At 36.9% G+C, this 27,773-nt stretch overlaps 1 protein-coding gene across 1 annotated transcript; it reads right to left on the bottom strand.

Annotated features, from left to right (window-relative positions):
* Positions 1-840: 840 nt before the first annotated feature.
* Positions 841-27,677, bottom strand: TAF5L (TATA-box binding protein associated factor 5 like). Its single transcript, XM_031966894.1, has 5 exons — positions 27,468-27,677; positions 14,395-14,539; positions 11,207-11,311; positions 7,842-8,566; positions 841-3,894 (listed from the first exon to the last, which is right to left on the bottom strand). Exons 2-5 carry the CDS (start codon positions 14,534-14,536, stop codon positions 3,100-3,102), a joined length of 1,767 nt encoding a protein of 588 aa, XP_031822754.1. The 5' UTR covers positions 14,537-14,539; positions 27,468-27,677; the 3' UTR covers positions 841-3,099.
* Positions 27,678-27,773: the final 96 nt, after the last annotated feature.

The raw sequence follows: 27,773 nt of genomic DNA, 5'->3' as shown, positions 1-27,773 counted from the left end.
ATTTGCATTTCTTAAAAAAAATACAAACTGAACTTCTGCATGCTTCTGAGACAATGTACTAATAAATAAGGATTGGATGTACATATTGAGTACATAATGTAACTACAGTATCTTCTGCAATGTTGTACTTCGAAAGTGAAATCTGAGATCTGAAAATCTTTTAATACACATATACACCCACTGACTAGGAGCAACAACCAAGATCACAAGTCCAGCTGACTCCAAAGATCTTTTCCACATCCAAATTTAAATATATCGAACATAATTTAATGATATTAAAAATACTTGTATTCACTTAAATATTATTATAGAAGCGTAAAAAACCCAATTTGATGATGTTTATTTTACTCTCATTAGTGATATTCCTATAACGTGATTATCCCCCCACTTCCTTCTCAACCCTGCTATTTCTTGCTAAACCAACTTTAGATGGAATTTTTTTGTGGAAAAAATACATTATTACCCTTTTCCAGCCTAACTAACATCACAAGAATGATAGTGTGGATGGCAGTGAGTTACCAATATTCTAAAGAAGTAAAAAATGGAAAGACTTCTACTTTGATCAAAACAATGATCCAAATGATGAAAAATAATATCTCCAGAAAGAGAACGAATATCTATGTACAGATTGAAACATACTTTTCTAAACCTTATTTTTGTTTTTATTTCTGTTGTAACATGACTAATATGAAAAATTTGACATGATCTCACGTGTATAATTGAAATCAAAGTGATTGCTCTCTTAGAGGAGAGCTCAAAAATTTGGAAGTCAAAATTTTAAAAAATGACTGCTAAATTTTTTTTTTTACATTTCATTTGGAAATAGTTAATGAAATAAATAATAACAATTTTTAAAAAGTAATAAATTATCATTGTGGGTAATGAAAATCCCTGAGGAGTACTCATGCCATCCATTTCTGAAAGGATACAATTTTTTGAGAATGATTAACATTCCTTCTACTCTTCTTCAAAACCTGACAGGACAAGAGGAAAGAATTAAGAGCACATCCCAGTCCCAGACTTTAATAAAGATGAACTGGAAGGTAGTGATACTTTGTTCTAAGTTAACCACAAAATAAGAACTTTTGGATGAGTCCTTCCTACAAATCAGAGAAACTTCTTAAGCTTCATATTTTCATTACTTTGGAAAGGCAAATGATTTTTCTAAGTCATTTTTTTCAATGCATTGGAAACACTATGTGATGGAGAAATTATTCTTTTAAAATCCCCATCATTTTCTACCAAATAGGTTTATTAATAGAGAAGCTAGAATTTGTCCACTAACAAACATAACTATTTTAATTTCTAAACTAAAATAATATAATCAAATTATAATGGTGTGTGGGACCAGTGTTTTTTAAATGAGAAAATTCTTGACCTACAAAAGAATCATATAAACTTTACCCAAAGTTTACCAATAAAAGCTTCATTTTATCTAAATAACATATTGCAGTAAATTAGCTAAGTTGTGATAATGCGTATGAAGGGGAGGCCTAACTGAAAATTCCCAAAAGTAAACATTTGTAACAGCCTTAAGCTTTTACCATTTGTCTGAATGGACTTAAGACTATAAATGTTCTCAATTGCCAAGTCGAATACTGTCTGTAATCCTGATGCAAAATGTACTGAAGAACTTAAAATAGGTAGGAGATAAAAATTACCTGCACCAAATAAATCTATTGGGGCTAGTCTAGCCTTCTTAATTGATTATTACTTTAATGAGGGACAAGTTGCCCTACTGAAAATATTCTGTTTGGTTGCTAGCTCAGTCTGATGACCAAATAGCCTCCCCATCTTGCTCTCTAAATAAAACCACACATCCTCCTTTCCTCAAAGCCCCAAAAAAGGTATCAACACTTTTTTTTTAACTAAATGCTTTTTTTAATAGAAAACAAAATACAAAATAACTCTTTTCAGAAAACAGAAATATTTAATCCTTTTCTCCACAAACAAATTAGAACTTGCTTTATCCTCAAAGCATGGTTTCATCTAAGACTTGTTTCACAAAGTGTTCATAAAACTGGTATTGCAATGCAGGAGGTGGGAGCAAAGAGATTCGGGAAGGAAAAAAAACATTTTGCAAAAAAGCTACACCTCTGAACATATGATAATATGGGAATTCATTTTTTCCAATTTCAACTGATGACTTACCATTGCAAATTACTTGTATCCCCATGCAACAAATGTTCTTTTATGGAGAGGTGCAACTAGGAAGAGAATTCTCCCTTCCCACCATCACTGCAGGAGCCCAAAACTTTCTTAATCAAACCCACCCACCCATAACACCTCAGCCAGGGTGATTTAAGCACCACCCAGAAATTGCCCTTTTCTCCCAACACACTGTGCGACCAAATTCTCTAAGTCCCTGAACCTCAAAATTCCAAGTATCACAGCCAGTGCCAGGAGTCAAACCTGAAAGATAAAAGCAGAGATGGAACCCTCTGCCAGTGCTAGATTTCCTCTTCTCAATAATAATAATAATAATAATAATTATAACAATAATAAAAAAAAAATCCTGGTTCTTTGCAATTGCAGAAAATGAAAGACTTTCTGCCAGGATTACCCATCCTCCCTCCCAACCCCAACTCCCACCCTTGCATTCCTAAGCCAAAAGGATTTCCCTTCAACCAAAGTGAATGGTAATACTTAACACTTTTAGCACTGCTTATCTTCAAAGTGCTTTGCAAACATCATCCAATCAAAAGTCCCTACACCCTTAAGTGAGGGAATATTACTATTATCCCAATTTTGTGATTGGGAAAAGTGAGACAGAAATTAAGGTACTTGTTTAAGATCACAACAAGATCTCTATGAAATTCCATCTGATCTCAAAAGCAGCTTAACTTCTTGTCTCAAGTCTACACACCATCTTTCTTCAGCCTCTCCTTCCCCAACCTCAGTGTTTTAGGACATTTTTGGGCAGAGCAACAATATGGTATTTGCAATACCAAAGATCTGTCTGCCAATGGGAGAAAGGAAGAAGAGAAGGGGAGGAAGTCTCTTTCACAGTCAGTGATTTAATCTCAGTTTGTAGTAAGACTCTTATAATTGCAAAGCCTTCCACCACTATCCCAATTCATTAAAAAAAAAAAAAAAAAATTAATGTTCCTGATTTTCTTGTGTAATTCCAGTCACTAGAAGAAGGTTACAGGCCATAAACTGAACACTCAGTACATTACTCATCTGCCCAGTATATACACCAACAAGTTCACTGGAAGAACCATCTGCAGGAGCATTGCAATAAGTGTTCCGAATATCCCAAACCCGAACAGAGTTATCCATGGATGCAGAGGCAATCAAGCTACTATCTGGGCTGAAAGTAAGGCTGGTGATATTGTCCGTGTGGCCTCTCAATTCTTTGTAGAGGGTACCAGATGCCAAGTCCCACAGCTTCAACCGCTGATCCTCACCGGCAGAGGCCAAGTACTTACCATTTGGAGAAAATGCAAGTGAAAGCACAGGGCCCCGGTGACCAGTGAAGAGCCTCACAGAATTTCCTTGCTGAGTACTCCAAAGGCGAACAGTTTTATCAGTTGAGCCTGTAGCTAAGTAGTTTGAATTGGGGTGGAATTTTACACAGTCCACATCTGCTAGATGTCCTGCATATATTCGCAATGGGTACGTCCGATCAAATGACCAGAGTCTTGCAGTGCGGTCATGGGAACCACTTGCGAAGTATAGGCTGCACGGACTGATATCCAGATCCCAGACAGGATAGGCATGTCCTCGGTATAATACAGTATTGGTAAAACTTCCAAGGTCCCAGTATCTAATAGACATATCTTCGGAGCAAGATAGCAACCCTGAGCTGTCTGATAGGAACCTTGTACTATACACGGGCCCACAATGCCCTCGCAAGATCTTCATTTCTGTGCCCATGTCATCATCATCTTCCTAGAAAAACAGCAGAAAAGGAAAAAAAGAAAATCACACAAAAAGAAATACTGTTTGGTGGTATGATAACATTAAAAAGTTATATATATAGATGGAAAGAAATTTGCTTATGTGAAAAGGAGAGAAGGTATTCTGTAAATAATAACTGCCTTTCTTTTGAGTACCAAACATATATACATAATTCCTGGATTATATGCAATAGTTTTCAAAATCTCAAAAACTAAAGAAATACATGACTGTTTTGGAGTATTAATAAAAGGTTTACTAAGTGATCTAGATTAAGAAATGGACCAAGTTGAAAGCATCATTGCTAATTTTGGCATTATGGTGTCCTAGAAGACAATTTACATTAATACTTAATGTTCAAAAAACCCATTAACTTGATGTTCATATTCCTATTGCTTGTCTTAATCTGTCAGTTTCTAACTAACAAAGAAGACCAGATAGAATTTTCTTAAAAATTTAGCACTTTGACAAGATGGTTATCTGAATGGCAGCAGACTTACTCCAGCAAAAACCTAAAAACTGCACCAAACCAAATAATGATCAAGCAGTGTCTTCTTCTCCAAAAGATACTTATTCCAACAAAACCCTAAAAATCACACCAGATCAAATAACAATCAAGTAATCTACTGAGACACTATCATAAAAGACTTCCTCCGCTCCAGAACTGCCCAAAAAGTAGTCTAAAAGACCATGGGTCTTAATCTGTTCTAGCTGTCAGTTAGCACCAGCTCAAGCCAACAACTTGACAATCTCCTAATGAACTTTGAAATGGTTTAGAGACACCTGTATAATCTGCAAGGTTCTTTATCTAGAGCAATGGGCTCTTCCAAGAAATCCCTAGGGTGGAGCCTTGGAAATAGCAAGAAGCAATTGTGATTAGTATATTATGATGGCAACCCTTAGACCAAGTTACCCCAGACCCAGCACTCTGTGCTAAAGAAAAATTGAGAGCCCTGAAAAATCCAGTTGGGTCTAAATCTGGGAGTAAGAGGACTCCACAGGAACCCATGTTTTCTAGAATGACATCACACAGGGCACACCACCCCACACAATAGCACAGCAGGGGGTTGTAAAGGGCCTTTGCAGAAAAATTACTATTCAGGAACTAAGGCTGAAGAGATGAGTAAACAAAAAATAAAATGTCACGACTTAAGGGAAAGAAACTATAGTAATTTTAAGCACAGGAAAACTCCAGATTTTCCACAAGTACTATAATATATATATATATATATATATATATATATATATATATATCTAGAAGAAATTAAGCAGGAAGTAAAAGAAAAATAAATAAATAAAAACTCTGGACGAAATAATTAGATGGAGAAAAACAAAGAGGCAAAACTTCCTGAAAACTAGAATAGACCAAACAGAAATCAATGACTCCATGACAAAGCAAGAAATAGTAACAAAAACCACCAACAGATTTTTTTTTTTTTAAAATAGGAAAAAATAAGATATATAAAACACAACTGGCCTGGGAAGTAAGTCAAGGACAGATGATTTAAAAAAAAAAAAAAAAAAAAAAAAAAGCCTGGCTACTATATTTCAAGAATTCATAATAAAAACTGCCCAAATTCATTAAATCCAAAGGGGAAATAAAGAAAGAATCTATTAATCATCTCCTGAAAGACACCTTTACTCCCAAAGAAAAAGTTGCAGAAATGTCATAGCTAAAATCCAGAATTTTCATGCCTAAGAAAAATATGGCAAGCATCCAGAAAGAAGTCTGAATCACAGTCAGGATCACCTAAGACCTGGCAGTTTCTACTTAAATTGTATCTTGGAATACAATATTGTGAAAGAGATTGGTTTAGCTTACAATCAGCAAAAACTTACCCAGAAAAGCTAACTATAGTCTTATTGCAGAAAAATAAACTTTCAGGCATTTCTGATGAAAAGAGCAGAGAGCTGAATAGAAAATTTAAAATAAAAACAGTTCAGCAAAATTTAGAAAGGTAAATGTATTTATCAACTAAAAGGCATTGCACACTATTGTCATGCTACCATTCTAATAAAAGATACACATGTCCCTTCAGAACCTTAATGTCTTTAAAAGTCACACGAAAAGAGAGGACTAGGAAGGGTAGATTGATTCTATCTTAAGAGGAAAGGGATAAGAGGGCAAAAGGAATATATTAATGAAGAAAAGAAAAAAAGTGCAACATGCTATTTCTTATAATTGGACTATATGAGAAGAAAAGTATACAAACACAGAAGAAAGGGTGTGTACGGGGGGAAGGCATCAAGCAAACTTCATTTTAATTAGATAAAGGAGAATGTACACATAAGGTATCTGGTAGGAAAATATAAAATTCAACAAAGAAACAAATAGGGAGGATAATACTAGGGAGGGAATAATAAGTAGAACGAACTACTTGATCCAGAAGGAACTATATTAAAAGGAAAAAAGAAAAATGAAATTGGAATATAAGGGGGGAAATGACCATCACTTGGGGAATGGATGAACAAACTGGCACAAGAATGTAATGGAATAATATTGCTCTTTAAGAAATGACAAATGATGGGGCAGTTAGGTGACTCAGTGGATAGAGCACCAGCCCTGAAGTCAGGAGGACCTAAATTCAAATGTGGTCTCAGACACTTAACACTTCCTAGCTGTGTGACCCTGGGCAAAATCATTTAACCCCAATTGCCTCAGGAAAATAAAAAGACAAATGAGACAATTTCAGAGAATTCTAAATATGCAATGTAAAGTGAACAGGAACAGAAGAACAATTTATATAAGGCAACACTACAGAAAAACAACTCTGAAAAACTTAACTGATCAATGCAGTGATCATTATGGAGAAGAAGCCCACCTTTCTTACTAGTAGCAACAACAACTGATCTACTGCCAACAAGCAGACAGGCACAAGATCCCCGAAATTGGCAGTACCCCTCAAAATGACCAGTCCTTCTTCTAGACCATCTCTGACAACCATCATTTGGGAAGTAATTCCTGCTCAGAAAAGGGCAACCAAGGCAGGCAAGCTAGTCTTGCTGAAGCAGTGGGGCACCTTAAGGGAGAGACAGGAGGCAGCACATATCAGGAAAATCAATTCATTACTATCTCCTTTCAGACCTCAATAGAGATAGCCCAGGAGCTATCTCATAAATCCAGAGGCTCTGGGAATAATAATGTTTCCAACACAGTGCCTACAACCATTATAAGGGAAGGAACTCCTGCTGAGATGCAGCCTGGCAACTGCTTCTCCAGGTGCTACAACCCGGCTATTCAAGTCCCAGTAGAGAAAGTTCTTGCCACCAAAGTCCTGGTTAATGAATTACCTTCTATATATGCTGTCTCCTTCATTAAAATGTGAGCTCCTTGAAAGCAGGGCCTATTTTATTTTTCTGTCTTGCTTACTATTCAATTTCTATTTCCCTAACATTTAACAGTGCTTTCCTGACTCCAGGCCCAAAGCTCTATTCATTAGGCCCCCAGCTGTCCCCTCATTTCTTCATTCACTTATTCATTGATTAACCATATCTCTAGAGAATCTATGAGGGATCGATCATACTACCTATATCTCTTGATAGTGAGGTGATGTTCTCAAGGATCAGAGACATTTATTCTTGGACATAGCCACTGTATATACTAATTTTCAGTTTTAACATTAATAATAACAATAGCTAAAACAGTATTTAAATAGCACGCTAAGGTTTGCAAAGCATTTTACATGTGTTATATCTTATTTGATATAATCAGATATTTCTGGCTAATCGGCTAAAATTTTAACATCAATTTCCGAGAATAAGATCAAAGGAGAGTAGAGTTTTGTTGCTATCAATTAATTACATTGCTATCCCCAAAGTCAACACAAATAGTAGTACTATACCTACAAAATTTGGCTAGATTGTTACAGCTGATTCTAAGTAGCTAAATATCATCAAAATGTATCGAGAGAAGCAAAAGTTAAAACTAATGATACTCAGACCTCTTCATCCAGAACATCACAAGCCAAACGAATACGGGAGATGTCCACCTGATGGGGCTCTGATTTTAACTTCTTGGATCTCAAGCTCCAAAGTTTTACACAGGAATTATCAAACCCAGCAGCTAGCAACTTGTTGTCTGGGGAGATTTCTGCAGTATTCAGCAATTGCTCAGTGTTATAGAAGGCATAGAAACAAATTGTGGTAAGTGAAGGGGGTCCATCCTTAACTCGCTTAATGCTCTCTTGCAGGACATCCAGAGCAGCCTCATTCTGCAAAATAGATGTGGGCATATCTGCCGGCTCCAGTCCATTGCTCTCACTTCGTGAGGAGCTGCCACTGGCATATAGCTGGTAGTCTGTTCTCTTGGCAGGCTGCACATCAAGATGAATGTGTAAGGTGAGAACTTTGCACAGGGCACTGTTGTTGTCACTTTGGAGGTAGCGGATAAGGTAATTGTAGCTGTCCTCTTGGAGGCGGACCACATACTTGTTATCCAGGAATGCCCGGAGTTTGAAGTTGGACAGGATGTCTTGAATGGTCAGAGTGGTCTGTAGCTGCTCAATGACATCCTTCTGGCTGGCGTTCTGCAAAAACATTCCATGGAAGCGACTGTAAAAACTGTCCACTGTGCTCTTCAGGCCATTCTGGACCATGTTAAGATGGAGGTAGACAAAGAGAGGATATAGGAGAGGCATCACTTCATGGCTGTGCTGGGAATCAGAATCTATAATGAAAACAAAAGCAAATCTTTTCATAGAAATAATACTATTATCTTTGTAAAAAAATAAAACAAAATGACACTTGGAAGGCTATAATACCTTTTTTTTTTGGTAGAGGCTAATATATGTTTTGTTAAGTCAATTTTGAGTTCATTTGGGGTTTTCTTGGCAAAGTTCCTGGAGTGCTTTGTCCTTCTCCAGTTCATTTTTATAGGTGAGGAAACTGAGGTAAATAGGGTTAAGTGTCACACAGCCATTAAATGTCTGAATCTGAGTTTGAATTCAGGAAGAGGGATCTTGATTCCAGGCCTGGCACTCTATTCACTGTACTATCTTGCTGCCCTAATGTATATTTACTTGGATTCCTTTAAAAAAATCACAATTTTCCAACTTGAAGGAATTTTTCAACTTTTTTTTTTTTTTTAAACTTTTTCTAACTTAGAGAAGATGAAAACTAAGGTCTAGAAAATAGAAAACTATTACGATAGTTCAAGTTAAAAGTATTGAAGAGCTTAATTAGGATGGTGGTGTGAGACTAAGGAGATGGATGCAAAATATGTTTTGGAAGTAGAATAGATGAGCCATGGCAACAAATGACTCTTCCCTCTTTGCCCGACTACTCATAAGCAATGATTATGGATGTAAACTTAGATAAAAATGAACTTAGGTGACTGGGAGGATGGTGGTGTCTTTAATAAAAATAAGGAAGTTTTAAGGAAGAGTAGGTTTACAGGAGAAGATATGTTTTAAATATGTTGAGTGGGAGGCAGAACCAACAGAGAAGTGATGATGATGGACTGGAGTTTGGGAGAGGTTACAGATAGATATGTAGATCTGGAAGTTATATGCATATAGAAAATATTTAAGTCTTTAGGAATTTGTCACTATACTGGTAAACTTGGATCAGATCTTTAAGACAGAACATGCAGAGAAGAGTAGAGGACCCAGGATAGTGCCAGAAAACTCTTATATTAAGGATTTAGTTGATGGATTACGATGAGAAGAAATACAATTGGGAGAACTAGGAGAGAGCAGCATCACAGAAACCAAGACAGGACTGAATACCTAGGAATGAGATATGGTGAACAGTATCAGAAGCTACAGAGAGGTAAAGGAGAACATTGAAAAAAGTCCACAGAATTTGGGCCGGAAGAGGCTGCTTATAACCATGGAAAGGGCAATTTCAGATTGGTTCATGGAATCAGAAGCCAAATTTCAAGGGATTGAGAAGTAAATGGGTACTTATGCAGCAGAGAGAAGTCATTTTTTCCTAGGAATGTAAAAAGTGAAAAGATATGTAGAATAATAGCCTGAGCGAATAGCAAATTCATTTAAACTTTTGATTTGGCTACTATTAGCTATTTGGTGACTTTAGAATAGAATGTTCAGGGAAAAGCAGCTGTCAGCTGAAAAATCCTCAACAAAAAATAAAGCTATGAAAGCCTGGTATATAAAAGCATTTAATCACATCTAAGCTTCAGTGATAATGGGACTAAACCATGTTAATCTACCAAGAGCATCACCATGGTCATGAATACATTAGCAAAAAAACAAAATAAAACAAAAGCAGTGATGTACATCATTACAGTTAAATTCCTGCTTAAAATACTAAAGATGTAGTTGAACATGATGCTAAGGTACTTAAAAAGTCCAGTGTTACCTATAGTCGATTTACTATTAAAAAAAAAAGTCCTTATCTCTCTCTCTCTTTTTTTTTTTACTGTGATCTTTTTATTTGACAACAAAACAGCCATTTATTTTCCCTTTTTGAATAGGAAAATATAATTTTTTTTTATTTAATAGCCTTTTATTTACAGAAGTCCTTATCTCTTAAGACCTATAAATTTAATTAGCTGACCTATTTCTTTTTAGATTTTTTTTTTTTTTTTTTTTTTTAAACCACCCGGGTTACCTCTTTCTACCTGTTTTTCAGGTCCTGCGTGAACACTGAAACCTCAGGTTAGATGAAGACAGAATGGAGAGAGACAATTTAATTTGGGTTGGGAAGAAGCACTCTTCTGTTCCTTGTCCTTTACACCCATTTCCACATTTGGGATGACTACAACTACATTATGCTGGAGAAATGAATGCTTCTTTCTTTTAAGGAAAAGAGACAGTACAATCATCTTTCTAAGTCAAAGCAAGCAGTGAAGCACATTCTTAAAAATAAACCAATTTCTTTTCTTTTCTTTTTTTTTTTTTTGCTAAGGCAATTGGGGTTATGTGACTTGCCAGGGTCACACAGCCAGGATATGGCAAAAAAAAAAATGCAAACAAATACCTTGCTAAACTTCTTTAATATTATTATGTCCCCTGAATCTTTGGACTATGGGTGTACAGGACCAGGACTTAAGGCATACTGGGTTCAAGAAATGTTTTGGGCATGACCTTAGCCAAATCCTTTGACCTTTCTGGGGCTCAGGTCCTTCACAGGTAAATGATCATTATTTAAGCACCTTTCAATGGTAACACAAGGATATTGATTGGAAGAAGGATGATATTGTATAAACGATCTGGGCAACAACAAGCATAATGGAGAATTAGCTGTCACATTTCTACTAATGAATTCCAGCATCCTGCTTTTCAGGAACATGCCATATATACACTTTTGCATTAAAAAATAGTGACTCCAGACAAGTACTTACCAGTGAGAAAATTCCGTAATCGACCAAACTGTACTTCATATTGCTGAGGCTCAGCCTGGCAGGGGGCTGCAGACACTATATTGGCACAACCAGACTCTGATTGGACTAGAGAAGAAGACAAACATCCATCAGAATTAAGCACAGAATTAGAATTACTAACTATCTAAATATCTGATAGTGTAAAAAATTAACATGATCAAACCAGACAGGATCAGAAAGGTCAACGCATCACAGGTTTTTCACAGGGGTCCTCAAACTTTTTAAATAGGGGGCCAGTTCACTGTCCCTCAGACTGTTGGAGGGCCGGGCCGGACTATAGTAAAAACAAAAACTTTGTTTGTGGGCCTTTAAATAAAGAAGCTTCATAGCTCTGGGTGAGGGGGATAAATGTCTTCAGCTGCCGCATCTGGCCCACGGCCGTAGTTTGAGGACCCCTGTGGCAACTTGTAAAACTATGGACCATTTCACTATCTTTTATTAAAGATTTGTCCTTAACAGTTTCTCTTTTACTCTACAATATAACAAAACCATCAAGGTAAATAAAATAAAATAACATAATATTTAAAAAAAAAAAAAAAGATAATGGCTCTCTTCCAATAGTAATATACCTACTTTATCAATTCACCTGCTATTAACATTTCAAATATCTGAAGATGTTTAAAGACTTATGTGCCTGTTGCTCGACCTGCTTTAAAAATACTGTATATTAAGACATTACTTTAAATAAAAACAAAATTATGCCTATAAAAGCAGTGGTTTCTTACTGCACCTGTTCATTTGAAGTGAATCTATCTCCTTCTAAGAGGTCTGAGAAATATATTCTTTTTTTTTTTTAAATTATAGTTTTTTATCTGCAAATTATATGCATGGATAATTTTACAGCATTGACAATTGCCAAACTTTTTGTTCCAATTTTTCCCCTCCTTCCCCCCACCCCCTCCCTCAGATAGCAGGTTGACCAATACATGTTAAATATGTTAAAGTATAAATTGAATACAACATAAGTATACATGTCCAAACAGTTATTTTGCTGTACAAAAAGAATCAGACTTTGAAATAGTGTACAATTAGTCTGTGAAGGAAATCAAAAATGCGGACAGATAAAAATAGAGGGATTGGGAATTCTATGTAGTGGTTCATAGTCATCTTCCAGAGTTCTTTCGCTGAGTGTAGCTAGTTCAGTTCATTACTGCTCTATTGGAACTGATTTGGTTCATCTCATTGCTGAAGATGGCCACGTCCATCAGAATTGATCATCATATAGTGTTGTTGAAGTATATAATGATCTCCTGGTCCTGCTCATTTCACTTAGCATCAGTTCATGTAAGTCTCTCCAAGCCTTTATGAAATCGTCTTGCTGATCATTTCTTACAGAACAATAATATTCCATAATATTTATATAACAATTTATTCAGCCATTCTCCAATTGATGGGCATCCACTCAGTTTCTAGTTTCTGGCCACTACAAAGAGGGCTGCCACAAACATTCTTGCACATACAGGTCTTTTTCCCTTCTTTAAACTCTCTTTGGGATCTAAACCCAGTAGTAACACTGCTGGATCAAAGGGTATGCACAGTTTGATAACTTTTTAAGCATAGTTCCAAATTGCTCTCCAGAATGGCTGGATGGAATACCAATATATTCTTAACTTTAATTTAAATATTTCCATATTTCAAAATGAAGGGCAAAAGGAGTTACCTGGCTAAAACCAAGCTTTCTTTGGAATATGATTATTTTTCTAAATATGAAAATTTCTATCATAAAGACATTTATGAGAAATTAAGTCCCAGGATCTAAGTTTTGGTGCTAATTACATTTAGTAAACAAATAGTCGAATCTGTAGGAAGTGAAAACTAAGAAATAGGAAATTCATTCTATTGCTAAGTCACTGGTGAATTTATATCAGTAAGAATCCTTTGCTTTAGATGTGTACAAAATGATGATTCTATGTCCATTTGATCATGGCTCAAAGTAAATTTTTTTAGGCAGTTAACTGGCTCAATGGGTAGAGAATTGGGTCTGGAGTCAGAATGACCCAAGTTCAAAATCAGCCTTAGGCATTCACTGGCTGTGTGACCCTGGCAAGTTACATAACCTCTATTTGCCTTGATCCATGGGAGAAAGAAATGACAAACCACTCTAATATCTCTGCCAAGAAAACACAATAAAGATCATGAAGAGTTGGATATGACAATTTATACATGCTCACTAAAACCTGCATGATTCTTAGCAAGCTTTACCAGATCTTTTTCTGCAAAAGCACAAGAGGGTAGTACAAGAATAAAGGCCATTATTTTTTCCCCCATTGTTTGTTATGGCACATTATTAAGTGTCTTGTCTTTTGGTGAAGAATATCTTCACAATTAATTGGTCCTCAGAAAACAGACTCAGATTGCTGGAACCAAACCCGATGCCTTTACAAAAGGTTAGAGAACCTGGTAGAATTTATATTTCACTGACATATGCTCTAAGAATCCTGTGTCACCTCCAAGCCATCATGAAATAACAGAGTACTTTGTGAGAACAATGAAGGACATGGTATACAATTGAAACAACTCAATCCCGAACTCTTTAAATAAATGATTAATAACAAAAAAATGGGAAATGGACAACTGAAATGACATTCACACTAATTATAATTATACAGAAGTTTAACCACTGTAAAGTTTATGTCACAAGACCAAACCAGCTCAGAAAGTGCCTTAATGAACAAATATTTAATTTACTTGCAAGTGGCAGGAAATGATGATCAAAAGCAATATTAGTTTGGAATAGGTGATAGACAAGTCAACAACCTTTTAATAAGCTCCTATTATGTGCTAAATACATGATGGGCAATTAAGTCAACAGGCATTAAGAGCCTACTATGTTTGAGGCATTGTTAAAAATGTAAGTGCTGAGGAGTTTAAAAGCCATAGCTCTTCAGGAGCAGATATATCAATTTAAAGAAAGCTAGGCAAAAGATCCAATTAAGCCAAGTTATGCCAAGGGTATTTAAATGCAGAAATGGAATAATGATCAACAGAAGAAAAATGAAAAAGAGTTATAAAAATTACTTTTAAAATTATTTTAACAAATTTTTCATCACTAAGAGCAGGGAAACCATTCCATTAATAATGTAACATCACAATTCCACATGTGCTTTTAGGAGAGGTGAAGTAGCCAGACTGGATTATTAGACTATTACCTGTGAGATTAGCTGCCATCTCTTCAGGAGTCTGAGACAACCGCAATCCTTGTTTTAGAGGACCTTCTGAATCTACATATTGACGTCGTTTGAGGTAGCAGGACACTGCCATCTGAATCTGTTCTGTGCGTACTCGTTTCATGACCTCCAAAAGAAGAAATAAAGGTAATAAACCACATACAGTGCAAATCCCCATTTTAGCTTTAAAAAACCAAAACAAAACATAGCCAGTATCAATTATGAAGACCATGGATAGCATATAATTCCAAGATAACCATCAAATTTCACTTTTGACAAAAATTTCAATCTTCCCCACCAAGACTTTCATTAGAACTATTAACAAGGAATAACTATTACTGGTTTGAATTAAGCCTTTTATTTTTCCTGACTGGAACAGATTCTAATTAGCACTCAAATCATATACACACAAAATCCCTCCCAAAACCTAAAACTAGACAAGAGGTTATGAGGGGGAAAAAAAATAAAGAAATTATAAAAAGTGGTTTCTTAGAGTCTGAGTAAGAAAAAAATTTAGGCTTAGAAAAAGCAGTTTCTTAAAAATAAAAAGTAAAGGTAATTTTCAAACTTCCAAAAAGTAATTTTTTTTTTACATCTAATTATTGGATGATAAGCATATCTAGCATATATCATTTAGCTAGAGGTTACAAAGAAGCACAGAGCAGGATTACAATTAATGATAGTTGAATTTAGAATATATGTCATTTTCCTAAGCGTACATGCCAATTAAAACAGAAGGGACAAAATCTTTTTGTGAGGGGCTATTCTTTATATCGCTAAAGTTTTGTACCAAGGGAAAGAGAGACTAAGAATCAACATTGAACATAGAGCAGAAAGGAGCTGCTGTTTTTTCTCTTCCATTGTGGAAATTGTGGTAAAGGAGGACTAGAGGAAAAGGAAATGATCCTTCAGTAGCAGTATAAATAACATTAGACATCTACTAGAAGATCTTTGTGCTATAGTTGGAAAATCCTTGCTCACTTATGAAGAGTTATGATGATGGGTTCACAAAATCATAAATCTAGAGCTAGAAAGAACTTCAACGGAATCCAAGTAACTTTTCTAATGCCACAGCAAGCAACCAGAGCTCAGATCAGAAGTGGGATTTGAAGCTGGGTCACTATGACTCCAGAGACATAGCTTTTGCTATTGCAGAAACTAAACCCTAGTACATAGAGGAAAAGAAGTAGAATTTTGCAACTTCCTAATTAAGTATAGTCCCAAAACTCTTGGTCTGCTACCAATACCTCTTAACTGTTCTGAAAGGCTCACCTGTAAGCCCTCCTTGTACTCACTCAGTACTTTCAAGTCTGCAAAATAATCCCTTCTCATTCACTATCTCAGCTTTGCTAACACTTTTCCAGTTTCCCTGTTGCTAATTCAGGTCCAAACTCATTCTTGATTTAGAATAATAAACATTAGTGAACCCAAAGAGGATAGGGGATGATGGTAGACAGAGATGGACTTTTGGTCTTAGAATATAAGAATATAATTGTTTATCTCCTATATGGAATAGGATTTCCTATCTACAGCAGTCTGCACCATCTTTATGACCAATGATTACTACCCATTTGAAAACTTCTAGTTATGAGAAACCCACTATCTTTCAAAGACGACCAATTCACTTAAATACAGCTTTGTATGTGACAGTTTCTTTTTCTAACATTAGGAGTTAAAATATATGGAATTAAAATCTACTTTTCTACCCTTCTATCCATCGTTCCCAGTTCTATCTTTTGGAGTCAAGCAAATATATTTATCTTTTTAAAGATGAAGGAAAAATATGAAGAAAATTACTGGAGCAATAAAGCAGTAAAGAAGAGAAAACATGAGTCCAAGTCTCTGATCAATTCATTTTTACTTCCTCTGTTAAGGAAAACATCTCTTTCCCAAAAGGGGAAAATTTCTTTTTCTTTCCCTCTTTGTATTGCCACCTGTGACTGGAAGACTGGAAAGAGGCATGATAATGATGGCTACATGTAGCATGCAAAAAAGCAGAAAGCATTGATATTATCTTTTTGTTGATAGCCAAATGCTAATTAACCCCTAAAATGTATGCTGTTTTACTCTTCATGGCAGAAGAAAATTAGACCAGAGAAAACTAGAGATGTAAATAGTTCTAAATATAGGGAGGCCTATCTCCTTGTAAGATTCCACTCCATGACTTCCCCCCCCCTTTTTTTTTGGGGGGGGGAAGGGAGGAGAAACCTCTTCATAACTTTTAAAAAATTTATTCTTTAAATCTTAAATTATACAAAATAAGAAAAAATAAAACAAAAAGAGAAAAGAAAAAACTCAAAAACATTGTCATGTGTTCAGCAGAAAATCAGGGAAGATTTAAAAATATGTAATAAATTTCTATTTCAAGAAATCATATAATAATAAAAGACATTACATTCATGACTGTCTATCTTTTCTTTCTTGAAGTTATTTTTGTGCAGTTATTACTTTATTTTTTTTCCCCCTTTCATCTCCTCTCTACTTACTTCTCAAGTAAACTACAGTTATGCATGGAGATATATATATATATATATATATATATATATATATATATATATATATATAGACATCCATACACATACATATATCTATATACTTACGAACATACACTTACATACCTACGCAAATATATACACAAAATCCCTCCCTTATCTTCTCCCCTCTACCGTTTCCTTCCCTCTTTATCCATTTTCCCATTAATCTACATACCTTGTCTCACTGCCTCAATCTACACATTTTTTCTATACCCTACCCTATCCTATTCTCTTCCCCCCTCCCCCCCTTTTAAATAGATTTTGAAGGGTGCTATATTCTTCATGGCAAAATGAACAAATAAACAAAATAAATAAAATGTTTCCTATTCAACCTATCCCTGATGTGAGCAGGTTTTCAGAACTACCAGCCCTTCTACCCCATCCATTGCCTGTGTCTGTTCTTCCTCTGCACCTCATTTGTATCGCATTTTTACCTTTTCCTAGACAGTTTTGCTTTTTAGAGTCAGATCATACTCGGCTCTGCCCCAATATTTCTTTTGAATGCCCTATTACTGATATCAATCTTAAGACATATGGTTTACATTTCCCCATAACAACCAAAAGTTTTTCCTTGTTGAATTCCTTGAAATTAGTCTTTGAAGTTGGCTCTTATATGTTAAATTTTCTACTGAGTTCAGATTTGGTTGAGACAAAATCCTGAAAATTCTGTGGGTTCACTAAATGTCTCTTTTTTTCATTCAACATTATGCTAAGTTTTGCTGGAGATATTTTTGGTTGCAATCCTAGTTCCTTTGATCTTTGATATAAAATATTTTGGGACTTGTGCTTTTTTTTTTTTTATTGTGGCTGATGATAAATCCTGTACAATTCTAATTGTACCTATAGTATATTTGAAAATTTTTTTTTGTTTCTTACAAATTTTCTTTGTCAGGGGGTTTTGAAATGTAATACTAAGCTTATGTGTTTTGCTTGTAGGATCTCTTTGAGATGGTGATTGGTGGATTTTTTCCTAATTCTTCTTTTCCCCTCATGTTTTATCATTTCAGGACAATTTTCTTTGATTATTTCTTTTATTATTATCTCAAGGTTCTTTTAAAATCAGTTTTCAGCTAGTCCAATTGTTCTTATGTTTTCTCTTCTTGATTTGTTCTTCAGATCTTTGTTTTTCTTATGTTCACATTCTCATCTATTTTTTCATTTTAAAAATTTTGTTATTTCTATATCTCTTAGAGTTTCCGTGCCTTCCCCTTGATTTTCAAAGAATTAATTTTCTTCAAGACTCTGGATCTCCTTTTCTAGTGGCTGACTTTCTTTTCAAAATCTTGTTTTTCTTGGATGGTTCTTATTTTATTTATTTATTTTTTAGTTTTTTCCACAACCTCTTGTATTTGATTTTTAAAGTCATTTTTGGGTTCTATAAATTCTTTCTGGGCAGGGAGCCATTTAATGCTACTATTTGGGTAAAAGGAGAGGCTTTTACTTTAATGTCCTCATCTGAAGAGAATTTTCCCTATTCCTATAGTAAATTTCTATGGTTGGGTTCTTTCTTCTTTGTTTGCTCATTGTTTTTCAAAAAATGAGAATTTATAAGGCACCTCTAATCCTGTGATGAAGGGGATGGTGCCTCTCGCTTCACTTCAGCTCTCCCCTCTAACCTGGAACTCCAAATGAAAAACTCCACCATCATGCAAATGTCCACAGTCAGCAGCATCCCTGCTCCACTGTCTCTGCACTCACTGGGTGTGTGATAATCCTTCTTGTCCTAGGCCGGATCTCTGCAGCATAGCTGGGCCCTGGAGTTCCTTATCAGGAGAGGTTCCCTCAATGTTCCTGTTTCAGATTCTTGATTTCCCAGGCTATCCGGGAAGTAAAAGTCCCTGTGATTGCAGCTGAGGCTACCCCTAAACTCAATCAATCCCAAGTCTCCATGCTTGCTGTTTCTGTAGAACTAACCTAGAGTTTACACTTGGCACTAGTTAAACCTAGGTCTTACATTCTATCTTTGGTCTACTCTGGTCTTCTTAGGTTGTCCCAGGAGGACCCTTACTCTGTCCCAAGTCTTATTTATCATGAGTAACTTATGGCTGCCCAGAAGCACACTTTTTTTTCTTGTGGGGGAAATCTAGAGAGCTTGGAATTTTCTGACCCACTCTGCCACCTTCCTAGAATTTCCCCAAGCAAACAGATTTAATCCTCCTCCTACTTAACACAACTGCAAACGTGTAGATAGCTATCATGGTACACTAAATCTCCATTTGCCCAGACTATCCATAGTTTCTTTCAATTTTTTTATGGCATGGCTTCAAGTCCTTTCCTCCATTTAGTCATCTTAGAAGCAGTTGGTAGCACAGTTGACAGAGTACTGGACCTGAAGCCAGGAAGACTTGCTTATAAATCCAGCTTCAGACACTACCTGTATATGATCCTGGTCACAATTTCTGACAGTTTCCTCAATTGTAAAATGGGGTTCATAAAAACACTTACCTCTCAAGGTTATTGTGAGAATTAAAGAAGATATTTGTACACTGCTGCTGTGCCTGATATATAGTAGGCATTTAATAAATACAGTTACTCCCCTCCCTCATCTTCTGGAAATGGTCCCGGTAAACATTTTTTTCTAAAACATGATATCCAGAAATGAACACAATTTTCCAAATATAAACTGACTATGCCAAGAGTACAATGGGACTACGATCTCATTTTTATTAAGTAAAAAAATAACCTTTGCTTTTGTGACTCAGTCTTATTCTCTTGATTCTTCTAAGTGCTTGGAATCTATTAAAACTCCTAGATTTTTTTTCACATGAACTGCTAATCAAATTTTTGCTCCATGTACTTATGCAATTAAAACAAAGTCTTTGTTTCTTGAACAATTTGTCTTCTAACTAAGCATTTTCCTTAGTTGTCTCCCATAACTGAAGTGCTTTCCCTTCTCATTCCTGGCTTCCTTCAAGTCTCAGCTAAAGTCCTACCAAATCTAATGGCTTTTTTCTCTCAATTTTCATCCTTTCTGATCATTCTGAAGCTTTGACACTGCTGATCATCTTCATTTCCTTGTTATTTTAAGGTTTTGTAACACTTGTATTTTCCTGGTTCTCTTTATCTGTTTTGATTATTCCTTTTCTGAATCTTTTACTGAACTTTCATCCAGATTGTGTGCAGTAATTGTGCATATCCCCCAAGACTCTGTACTGGTGGTCCCTGTTCTCTTTCTTTCTATACCGTTTCATTTGGTGATCTCAGTAGCATCCATGATTTCAATTATAATCTCTAGGTAGATGACTGACTTTATCGACTTTATCGTCTAGCTTTTCCTACCTTCTACAAGAAGTCTTTTTCAGTTCTTCTTAATCTTAGTGTCTTTGCTCTGAGACTACTCCCAATTTATCCTGCATATATTTTTATGGTTATAATGTTTCTCTGCTATTAGATGGTAAGCTCCTTGAGTACAAGACTTTATTTTATTATTTATTTTAGTCCTTTTTTATCTCTCCTAGTATTCAGCAAAGTACCTGGCTATATTGTTGTTCAGTCATGACCCTTTTCCTGGCAAAGATAATGGAGTGGTTTGCCATTTCCTTTTCCAGCTCATTTTACAGATGAGGAACTAAGGCAAATAAGGTTAAATGACTTGTCTAGGACTACACAACTTGTAAGTATCTGAGGCCAGATTTGTAAGTAGGATCCAGGCTCTGTCTATTGTGCCATTTAGCTGCTCCACCTAACTAGCTATATAAAGCAGGTGCTTAATATATGTTAGTTAGCAAGACACCTGTGAAAAAAACCCTCTTTTGCTGCCTGCATATATCCTCCCTCTCTTTTTACCCTGGGAGAGAGGAAGTTTGCAGAGGCATGAGAAGGGGGCTGGATTCCTGACCAGAATAAAATTCTACATTTCCAGTACCCTTTCCTCAGAAATTCCCCAAAGTTCTTTCAGCTACAATAATGAACTGTTCACTGCTAGCTTTTCTCCTTTTCCTTTGAGAGAACAGGGAGAATTAGCACCTGCCTCTCCTTGTGAGGTGAAGAAGCTCAGAGGAATCACTGATGTGGAAAGGTAAGAAAAGCACCTACATAGGCAGACACTGAAGCAAACACATCCATGAAGAGGGTATTAATAGGGAACAAGCAGACTTTTGCAAGTGATAGTTGACAGTTAACTACATCTTTACCACTGACCAAAAGCTATAGATTTCACTGTTTCAGTAAAGATGAAGCCTTAAAGGTTTTCTTTCAAAAGGTTCCTATGAGATATGTCAAAATTGTAAGACTCAGTGGATGATGTAACAGAAATAACAGTATCTGATGACCTTCTAATTATCAGGTAAGGCATAAAAATGGAAGCATGCTTGCCAAAAGTTATTTTATCAGCACCATGTGGGAACTCCAGTGAAGAGTCAAAATTGAAAAGGGACTTTTTATACATGGAGCCCTCCAGATGCTTGTGTGCAGATGACACTGTGTTAGTTAGGGCAAACCCTAAAACACCATAGTGCCTCCTGCATAAGATCCTTAACTACTCGCAAGTATCCTACCAAGCTCCTCAGGAAAAGGTAAGAGGGTAAAAAATGCCTATCCTATAAACTATGCCATGAGATTAGATGGACAACTTTATCACTGTAAATGGAAAATGAATTGTATTTAGAATTAATAATGAAGGCCAGATTGCCCAGAAAAAAATTGCAGAATTCCATTAATGACCCCAAACTTCTCCTTTAGATGAAGGCCTCTTTTTGTTGCTTTAGTTTTTGTTGTTATTGTTTGCTATTATGTCACCTAGATTCCCTAATTCCTTTTCCTTATATCTACCAAAAAGCTATTTTTTATAATAAAAAGTAGAAAAAAAAGTTCAGGAAAAAGAATCCAAAAATAAAAAAAAATTAATGTTACCTGCAGTGTTCCATAGCTACCTCTGCAAAGAAGTAAAGGAGGTAGAAGGTCTATTAAAAAAAAAAAAAAGTACACCAATAGTCTACTGTTATTTCATGCTTGCAAGAAATTCACATTGAATGATATATAAAAAGTAAAGAATGGGCTCAGGCTGCAAGTAGGTTGCAACATAACAAATAAGGAATTACAAACAACTGGAGGAAAGGATGCTATCATCCTATTAAAAATAGGTTGATCCTATGATGAGAGTGAAGGATAATTGTTGGAGAGCTTTCCAGGGATATGCACATGTCAAAAGAAAATAAGATCTCATATATACTGGATAAATCTTTCCTGTGGTAAATTATGAGAGGACAGAGACAAAAGTTAAGATAGAATGTTATCCACATCTGCTCTTTCTGAATCTTTGGAATGAGTATTCACATGGTTGATTAAAAAGGTCACAGGATAAAAGTGTGCATGGACTAATACAAATCTATTGCTACTGCCAGAAAAAAAGCTAAGAGTTTCTTTCTTTCTTTCTTTTTTTTTTTGAGTTTTACCAAGAGATCAAGGGTCTGAAAATTGTATATTAATTTATTTTCTAGACAACTGCTGGGAGCTGGAGAAGAGGAGATAAATCAAATAGTAAGTTAAAAATTCAACTTAATTTGGGTTCAATATTTTATCTAATCATCTCAATATTAAACTGTTTTCAATTTAGAGTAATATAAATCTTCTATCTTAACATATACAAAACAACTTGGTTTCATCATGTTCTTTGATTCTTTTTCTGAATAGGAACAGAGATTATGCTAACAAACTAACATCACTTTGCTTCCTATGGCATTATGTATGCCATCTCTTAGTAACCATCTTTTGGAGCCAAGTATTAACTGTTTTTGGAGTACCCATTATTATACCAAAGAAGTTTGGTTGAAGGAGTATTATTAAGCAATCTTGAGTCCTATTTCTGTTGCTAACTAGCTGTGTGACCCTAAGCAAATCAATGACCTCATGTTTCCTCAACAATAAAAGGAGACAAATAATGGTTTTCAGTTTATTCTAGTTTAAAACAAATTCTACCTAAAGGATTTTCAGTACAGATGGCTCCTGAGCTACTGATATATTATCCTGTTTTTAAAAAATTTACTGAGTCTTATGTGTGCAAGGCATCATGCCAGAAATAGGGGCATAGACTGATAGAAATGACAGTCTTACTCCCAAGAAATTTATAATTTATGGGAGGAAGGATAGAGAGGGAAGAAAGAGAAGCAGACAAGGAAGAAACAAAGTCTTAAGGGCAAACTGAGACAAAATGACATAAGAAATTTAAGGAGATTCAAAAAAGATACATTTTCCCATTATGTTAACTAACTATAAAAGTAGAAAGTGACATGTGCTATTAGTTACAAATGAGCAATTATTAGCCGGTTTTACTTATATGTTTTGGACAATGTACTTTGCAGGGTTTTTTTTTTTTTTTTGTTGTTGTTGTTGAAAATATCTATGGTTATAACAATGTATCAGCCTATTACAACTTGTAAAATAGTCATAATAATTTATAGGGTGCTAGATGGCACAGTGAATGGAAGTTTGGGACCTGGTGTCAGAAGATTCATCTTGCCGAGTTCACATCTAACTTCAGACACTAGCTGAGTGATCCTGGCAAACCACTCCAATATCTTCGCCATGAAACCCTCAGATGAGGTCACAAAAAGGACTCAACAACAAAGGTATATACAAACAAAAGACATCTAAGAAAGAATAACTTTGAGGTGGATGTGAGGAGTGAGGTGGATGACAGAAGGCTTTTTTCAAGACACAGAAACATTTAAAAACTTTTAGGAAAGGCAAGGAAGGTTTAAATCAAAGAATATCTAAGTATTAGGGATAATATAAACAAAAGTAACAGAATTGAGAAAAGATTTGCACAGATTTTTCTGTAAGCCTAGAACACATTTTTCATATTAGGTTTTCTCAAGATCAATTGTTATATAATCCCCATTTCCTTGATTGAGAGGGGGAAAATCTCAATAAAAATGAATTTGTATATATTTTATCTACTTTATCTGATTTTCACGTTTGCATCTCTTGAATATATGCCCTTCTTTCCTCTTGATGTTGCCCAACTCTAGTGTCAGCCCTCATCACCCCACTCCTGAACTAATGGAATAATCTGCTGGTGGGGCTACCTGTTTCAAGACTTCCCTATTCCTATCCACTTTCCATTCAGCCACAAATGTGATTTTCCTAAAATGCTGGTCCAATCATGTTGTGCTTGTACTTAATAATAAACTCCACTGGCTTCCCATTGCCTTTAGGATTAAATAAGAAAGGTTCTGTTTAGTACTGGACATAAAGGATGTGAAGGGGAATAGAATGAGCTAATATTCCAGAAGGTGGATTGCAAGAGGACCCTGAAAACCAGGACAAGGAGTTTATATTTTATTGGTGGTAGGCAAAGCAGTGCCAAAAAAGAGTTGAGCAGAGAGCAGTGATGTGATTAGGTCTAAAGTGTCCTCATTTGTTGAACTACATGATCTCTATGGTCCTTTCTAGATTTGACATTCCGTGATTTCAGAGAGAATTACTGTTAGTGGATGAAAAGCAGACTGAGTGAGAGCAAAGAGATTGGTAGATAACAATTTAGGTGAGAACTAAAGCAACTAGAGTCAAAGTAGAAAGTAGGGGAAATATAAGAGGAAGAATGAGAGAGACTGCCAATTCCAAAGGATCTGCCAAATAGACAAATGGGCTACAGAAAGGGAAATGGAGTCAAAGATGATTGTAAGATCTCAAGGTATGGAGGATCAGCATGATGGTAATGTTATCCACAAAAATAAATGGGGGAAAAAGCATTATAAAAGGAAAGTTTTGAGTCACCATATAATGAGTCATTATTAATTAATAACTGACATTTATTAAATACTTATTAAGTGCTAGACACTGGCCTCTCTGGGATTCAAACCAAGATAAAAGTATAAACACAGTTCTTACCCTTAAGAAATTTACATATTTAACTGGGAAGACAATCTGTTAATGAAAAGACACTTATACAATACATACAGAGCAAAAAAGAAGTTACTTTAGAGGAAGATGGCTCAAGTGGCTGGGGGACAGAAAGGCCTCCTGAAGAGGATAGCATTTGAGCTGAATTTTGAAAGAAGTCAGAGATGTTAAAAGGTGGAGGTGAAGGGGGAAAACATTCTAGGAATGAGGCCAAAGGGCCAAAGTGGGAGGCGGGGGGGAAAAACAGCAAGTAGATGGTGTCACTGGACCACAGAATAGAGAGGAGTAAGACTGAAATAAATAGTAGGAAGGGGCTGGGTTATGAAGATCTTTAAATAACAAATCAAAGATAGTATTTGATCCAGGAGGTAGAAAGGAACCACCAATGCTTATTGAGTAAAGAAGTGACATGGTTAGACCTATGTGTTAGGAAAATCCCTTTGGCAGAGGTATGGTGATGAACCAGAGTGGGATGGATCAATCAGGTGGTTACTGCAATAGTCCAGACAAGAGGTTAAGAAGGTTTGAATTAGGATGAACCAGTGTAGAGCAGGAGCACAAAGGAGTCATATTACTAAATTAGAAATGACAAAATTTAGCAATCAGATTGTATATGTAGAGTGATGGATGAGAATGAGGCGTAGAGATGAATCTTGAAGTTGAGACTTTAGTAGATTGATAGTGGAGTTTTGGGGAAATGTTAATAAATTTTCTTTTGGACATGCCGAGTTCTAGAAATCAACGAGACATCCAGAATGAATATCTAGGACCACAATTCAGATAAGAAACTAAAGCAGGACTGAAGTTTTCAATCTTCATAATCATCATAAAGATGATAATTTAATCCATAGGAGTTGAGGAGATACAGACTATATAGAGCAAGAATAAGGGCCTTGGGGCACACTCACAGTTAAGTGTGACCTGGATGAGGATTCAGCAAAGTCTGAGAAACAACAAGAAATGTCAGAAAAACCCAAAAAAGCAAAAGCAAAATTTGACTACTTTATGAAAAAGAAACAAAACAAGGATTAAAAGTCATACATTTCACTTGTGAACTGATTCTTCAAGGGGAAAAAGCAAGCTCCCCTTCTTACTAGCAATCTAAAAAAAGATTTTATAAAGTACTAATCATTATTAAAGGATGCCAAATTGAAAAGCAAAAATAATCATACCAATTGCAGTCATCACTTAACCAGAATTTATTATGCCTCTACCTCATGCCAGGCACTGAGCTAAGAGCTGGGGATGCAAATATAAAAAAAGGAATGAATTAAAAAAAAAAAACAGATTAAGTGATTATTATTATGTGTGAAACACTTAAGTTACAAATAAAAAAAAAGCAGGCAATCTGTGCTAAAGAAGCTTATATTCTACTGTGCCATCAAAATTGAACACAAAATCAAAAAGGATTCCTTTTCAGGTTTCACCAATCTAGTAAGAAAAAAAAAATTAAAACTTCACAGAACGGGAGTTAAAGTTGTATCTGATCCGATGAATTCAATTTAGCTCCTCAGTTTCATTTTCTTGAGAAGCTGGACTAACCCCAGAGCCTGCGTTAATTAGCTCCCTGACCCCACCCAGTCACCACTTAGATTGGTATCTTCTAGCTCTGCAAGGCATCTAGCTTAGGGAAAATCACACTATTAACACTGTATCCCAAATAAAAGTTCCAACTTGGATGATCCTGCCGGGGTCAGACCCTGTAATTTACACGTCTGAGTAACTTAATGTGGAGGAGTTCTCAAGTCATAGGTACGAGATACAAATGAGGAGACTTAGGTTATAAAACGCTAGAACTGGTGAAAGGAAGCAAACTGCATAAAGCTTTACTGCACAGACTTCCGCTAACTTTAAAATGATAGCAATTCTCACAATCCACTCTTTTCGCAGATAAGTGTTATCTAACTTTTTAAAAAAACAGACTTTTGAGAGGGAAGCCCGTCCCCTAGACCCTACAACTTTTCAGCAGCGAAATCTGCCCAATAACAGAAACTCGTTTAGCCAGAAGTAGCAAAAAGTCTAGGAATCTAACTGCTATCCCTGAAAACGCCTGGTGTCACTCGCTGGTTAGAGAGTTTGCTCATGTGCCCACGCTGAAGAACGGCTCCATTTGACCTTGAATTTGGTTAAATGTAAGTGGGGGGAAATGTGTTTTTAAAGTTTACTCCGGGATCCCCCAGGCTGGTCTCTCGGGAGCTGTCCTTTACCCAACTCGGTCCCCATCCTGACTTAAAGCGAGTCCCCCTTCTTCCGGGCCGGCTCTGGATTCCCCCTCCGCGGTTCCTCGCGCTCCTCCGGCGTGGAGGATGTGTCGGCGTCCGCTGGAGAAGGAGATGGAGGCGGCAGCGGCCGGCAGATGAGCCACGGAAGGGGCAGCCGGAGAACCGCCTGCCTGCCTTCCTCCCGAACCAGGCCGGGCGCAGAGGGCGCGCAATGCCCTAGGAGCTGCCCGGCGCTGGGCGAGCTCTGGGGGCCGCGCCGCCGCCGCCGCCTCCCCCACCCCCACGCGGCCGGGAGCAGCAGCCGCAGCGCGTGCCCCGCGCTAGGCCTCACCCCCGCGCGCCGGCTCCAGAGAGAGGCGGGCGGCGGCGGCGCTGCCCCGCTCTCGGCCTGCGCGCGCTCAGGCTCGCGACCCCCCTCCTTCCCGCCCGCCCGCCCGCCCGCCAGCCCCACACTCACTGAACATCCCAGGCGGCTCCGGCTCCTCCTGCCGTCGCAGCCACCCGGAACCCGCCGCCTCTGCCCCCTTCGCCTCTGCGACACGTTCCCACTCGGACTGCCGATTCAGCCCGGTCCCCGGCACCCGGTCCCCGCCGCCGCCACTGCGGCTCGAGGCGGCCGCTCCATGACTGACTGACACGGAGCGGGCCGGCGGGGCTGGGCCGCTCAGACCCTCTAACGCGCAACTCCCTCCACCAATAGGCAAGCGAGCTCGGCAATTGGCTGGAAATGCCTGGCGTGCGTGACTCTCCACCCCTCCTCAGC

Source organism: Sarcophilus harrisii, chromosome 4 (assembly GCF_902635505.1).
Source record: "Sarcophilus harrisii chromosome 4, mSarHar1.11, whole genome shotgun sequence".
Classification (NCBI taxonomy): Eukaryota; Metazoa; Chordata; class Mammalia; order Dasyuromorphia; family Dasyuridae; genus Sarcophilus; species Sarcophilus harrisii.
Note: the sequence above shows the minus strand (reverse complement) of the source record. Positions and strands in the feature narration are given on the sequence as shown.

What these genes read in the sequence shown, in the direction of transcription:
- TAF5L (XM_031966894.1), bottom strand. Translation starts at nt 14,536, where the DNA reads ATGAAACGAGTACGCACAGAACAGATTCAGATGGCAGTGTCCTGCTAC. An exon ending in ATTACGGAATTTTCTCACTG is followed by an intron (nt 8,567 to 11,206) that starts GTAAGTACTTGT and finishes TTTTCATTATAG; the next exon opens with ATTCTGATTCCCAGCACAGC. An exon ending in GTGATGTTCTGGATGAAGAG is followed by an intron (nt 3,895 to 7,841) that starts GTCTGAGTATCA and finishes CTGTTTTTCTAG; the next exon opens with GAAGATGATGATGACATGGG.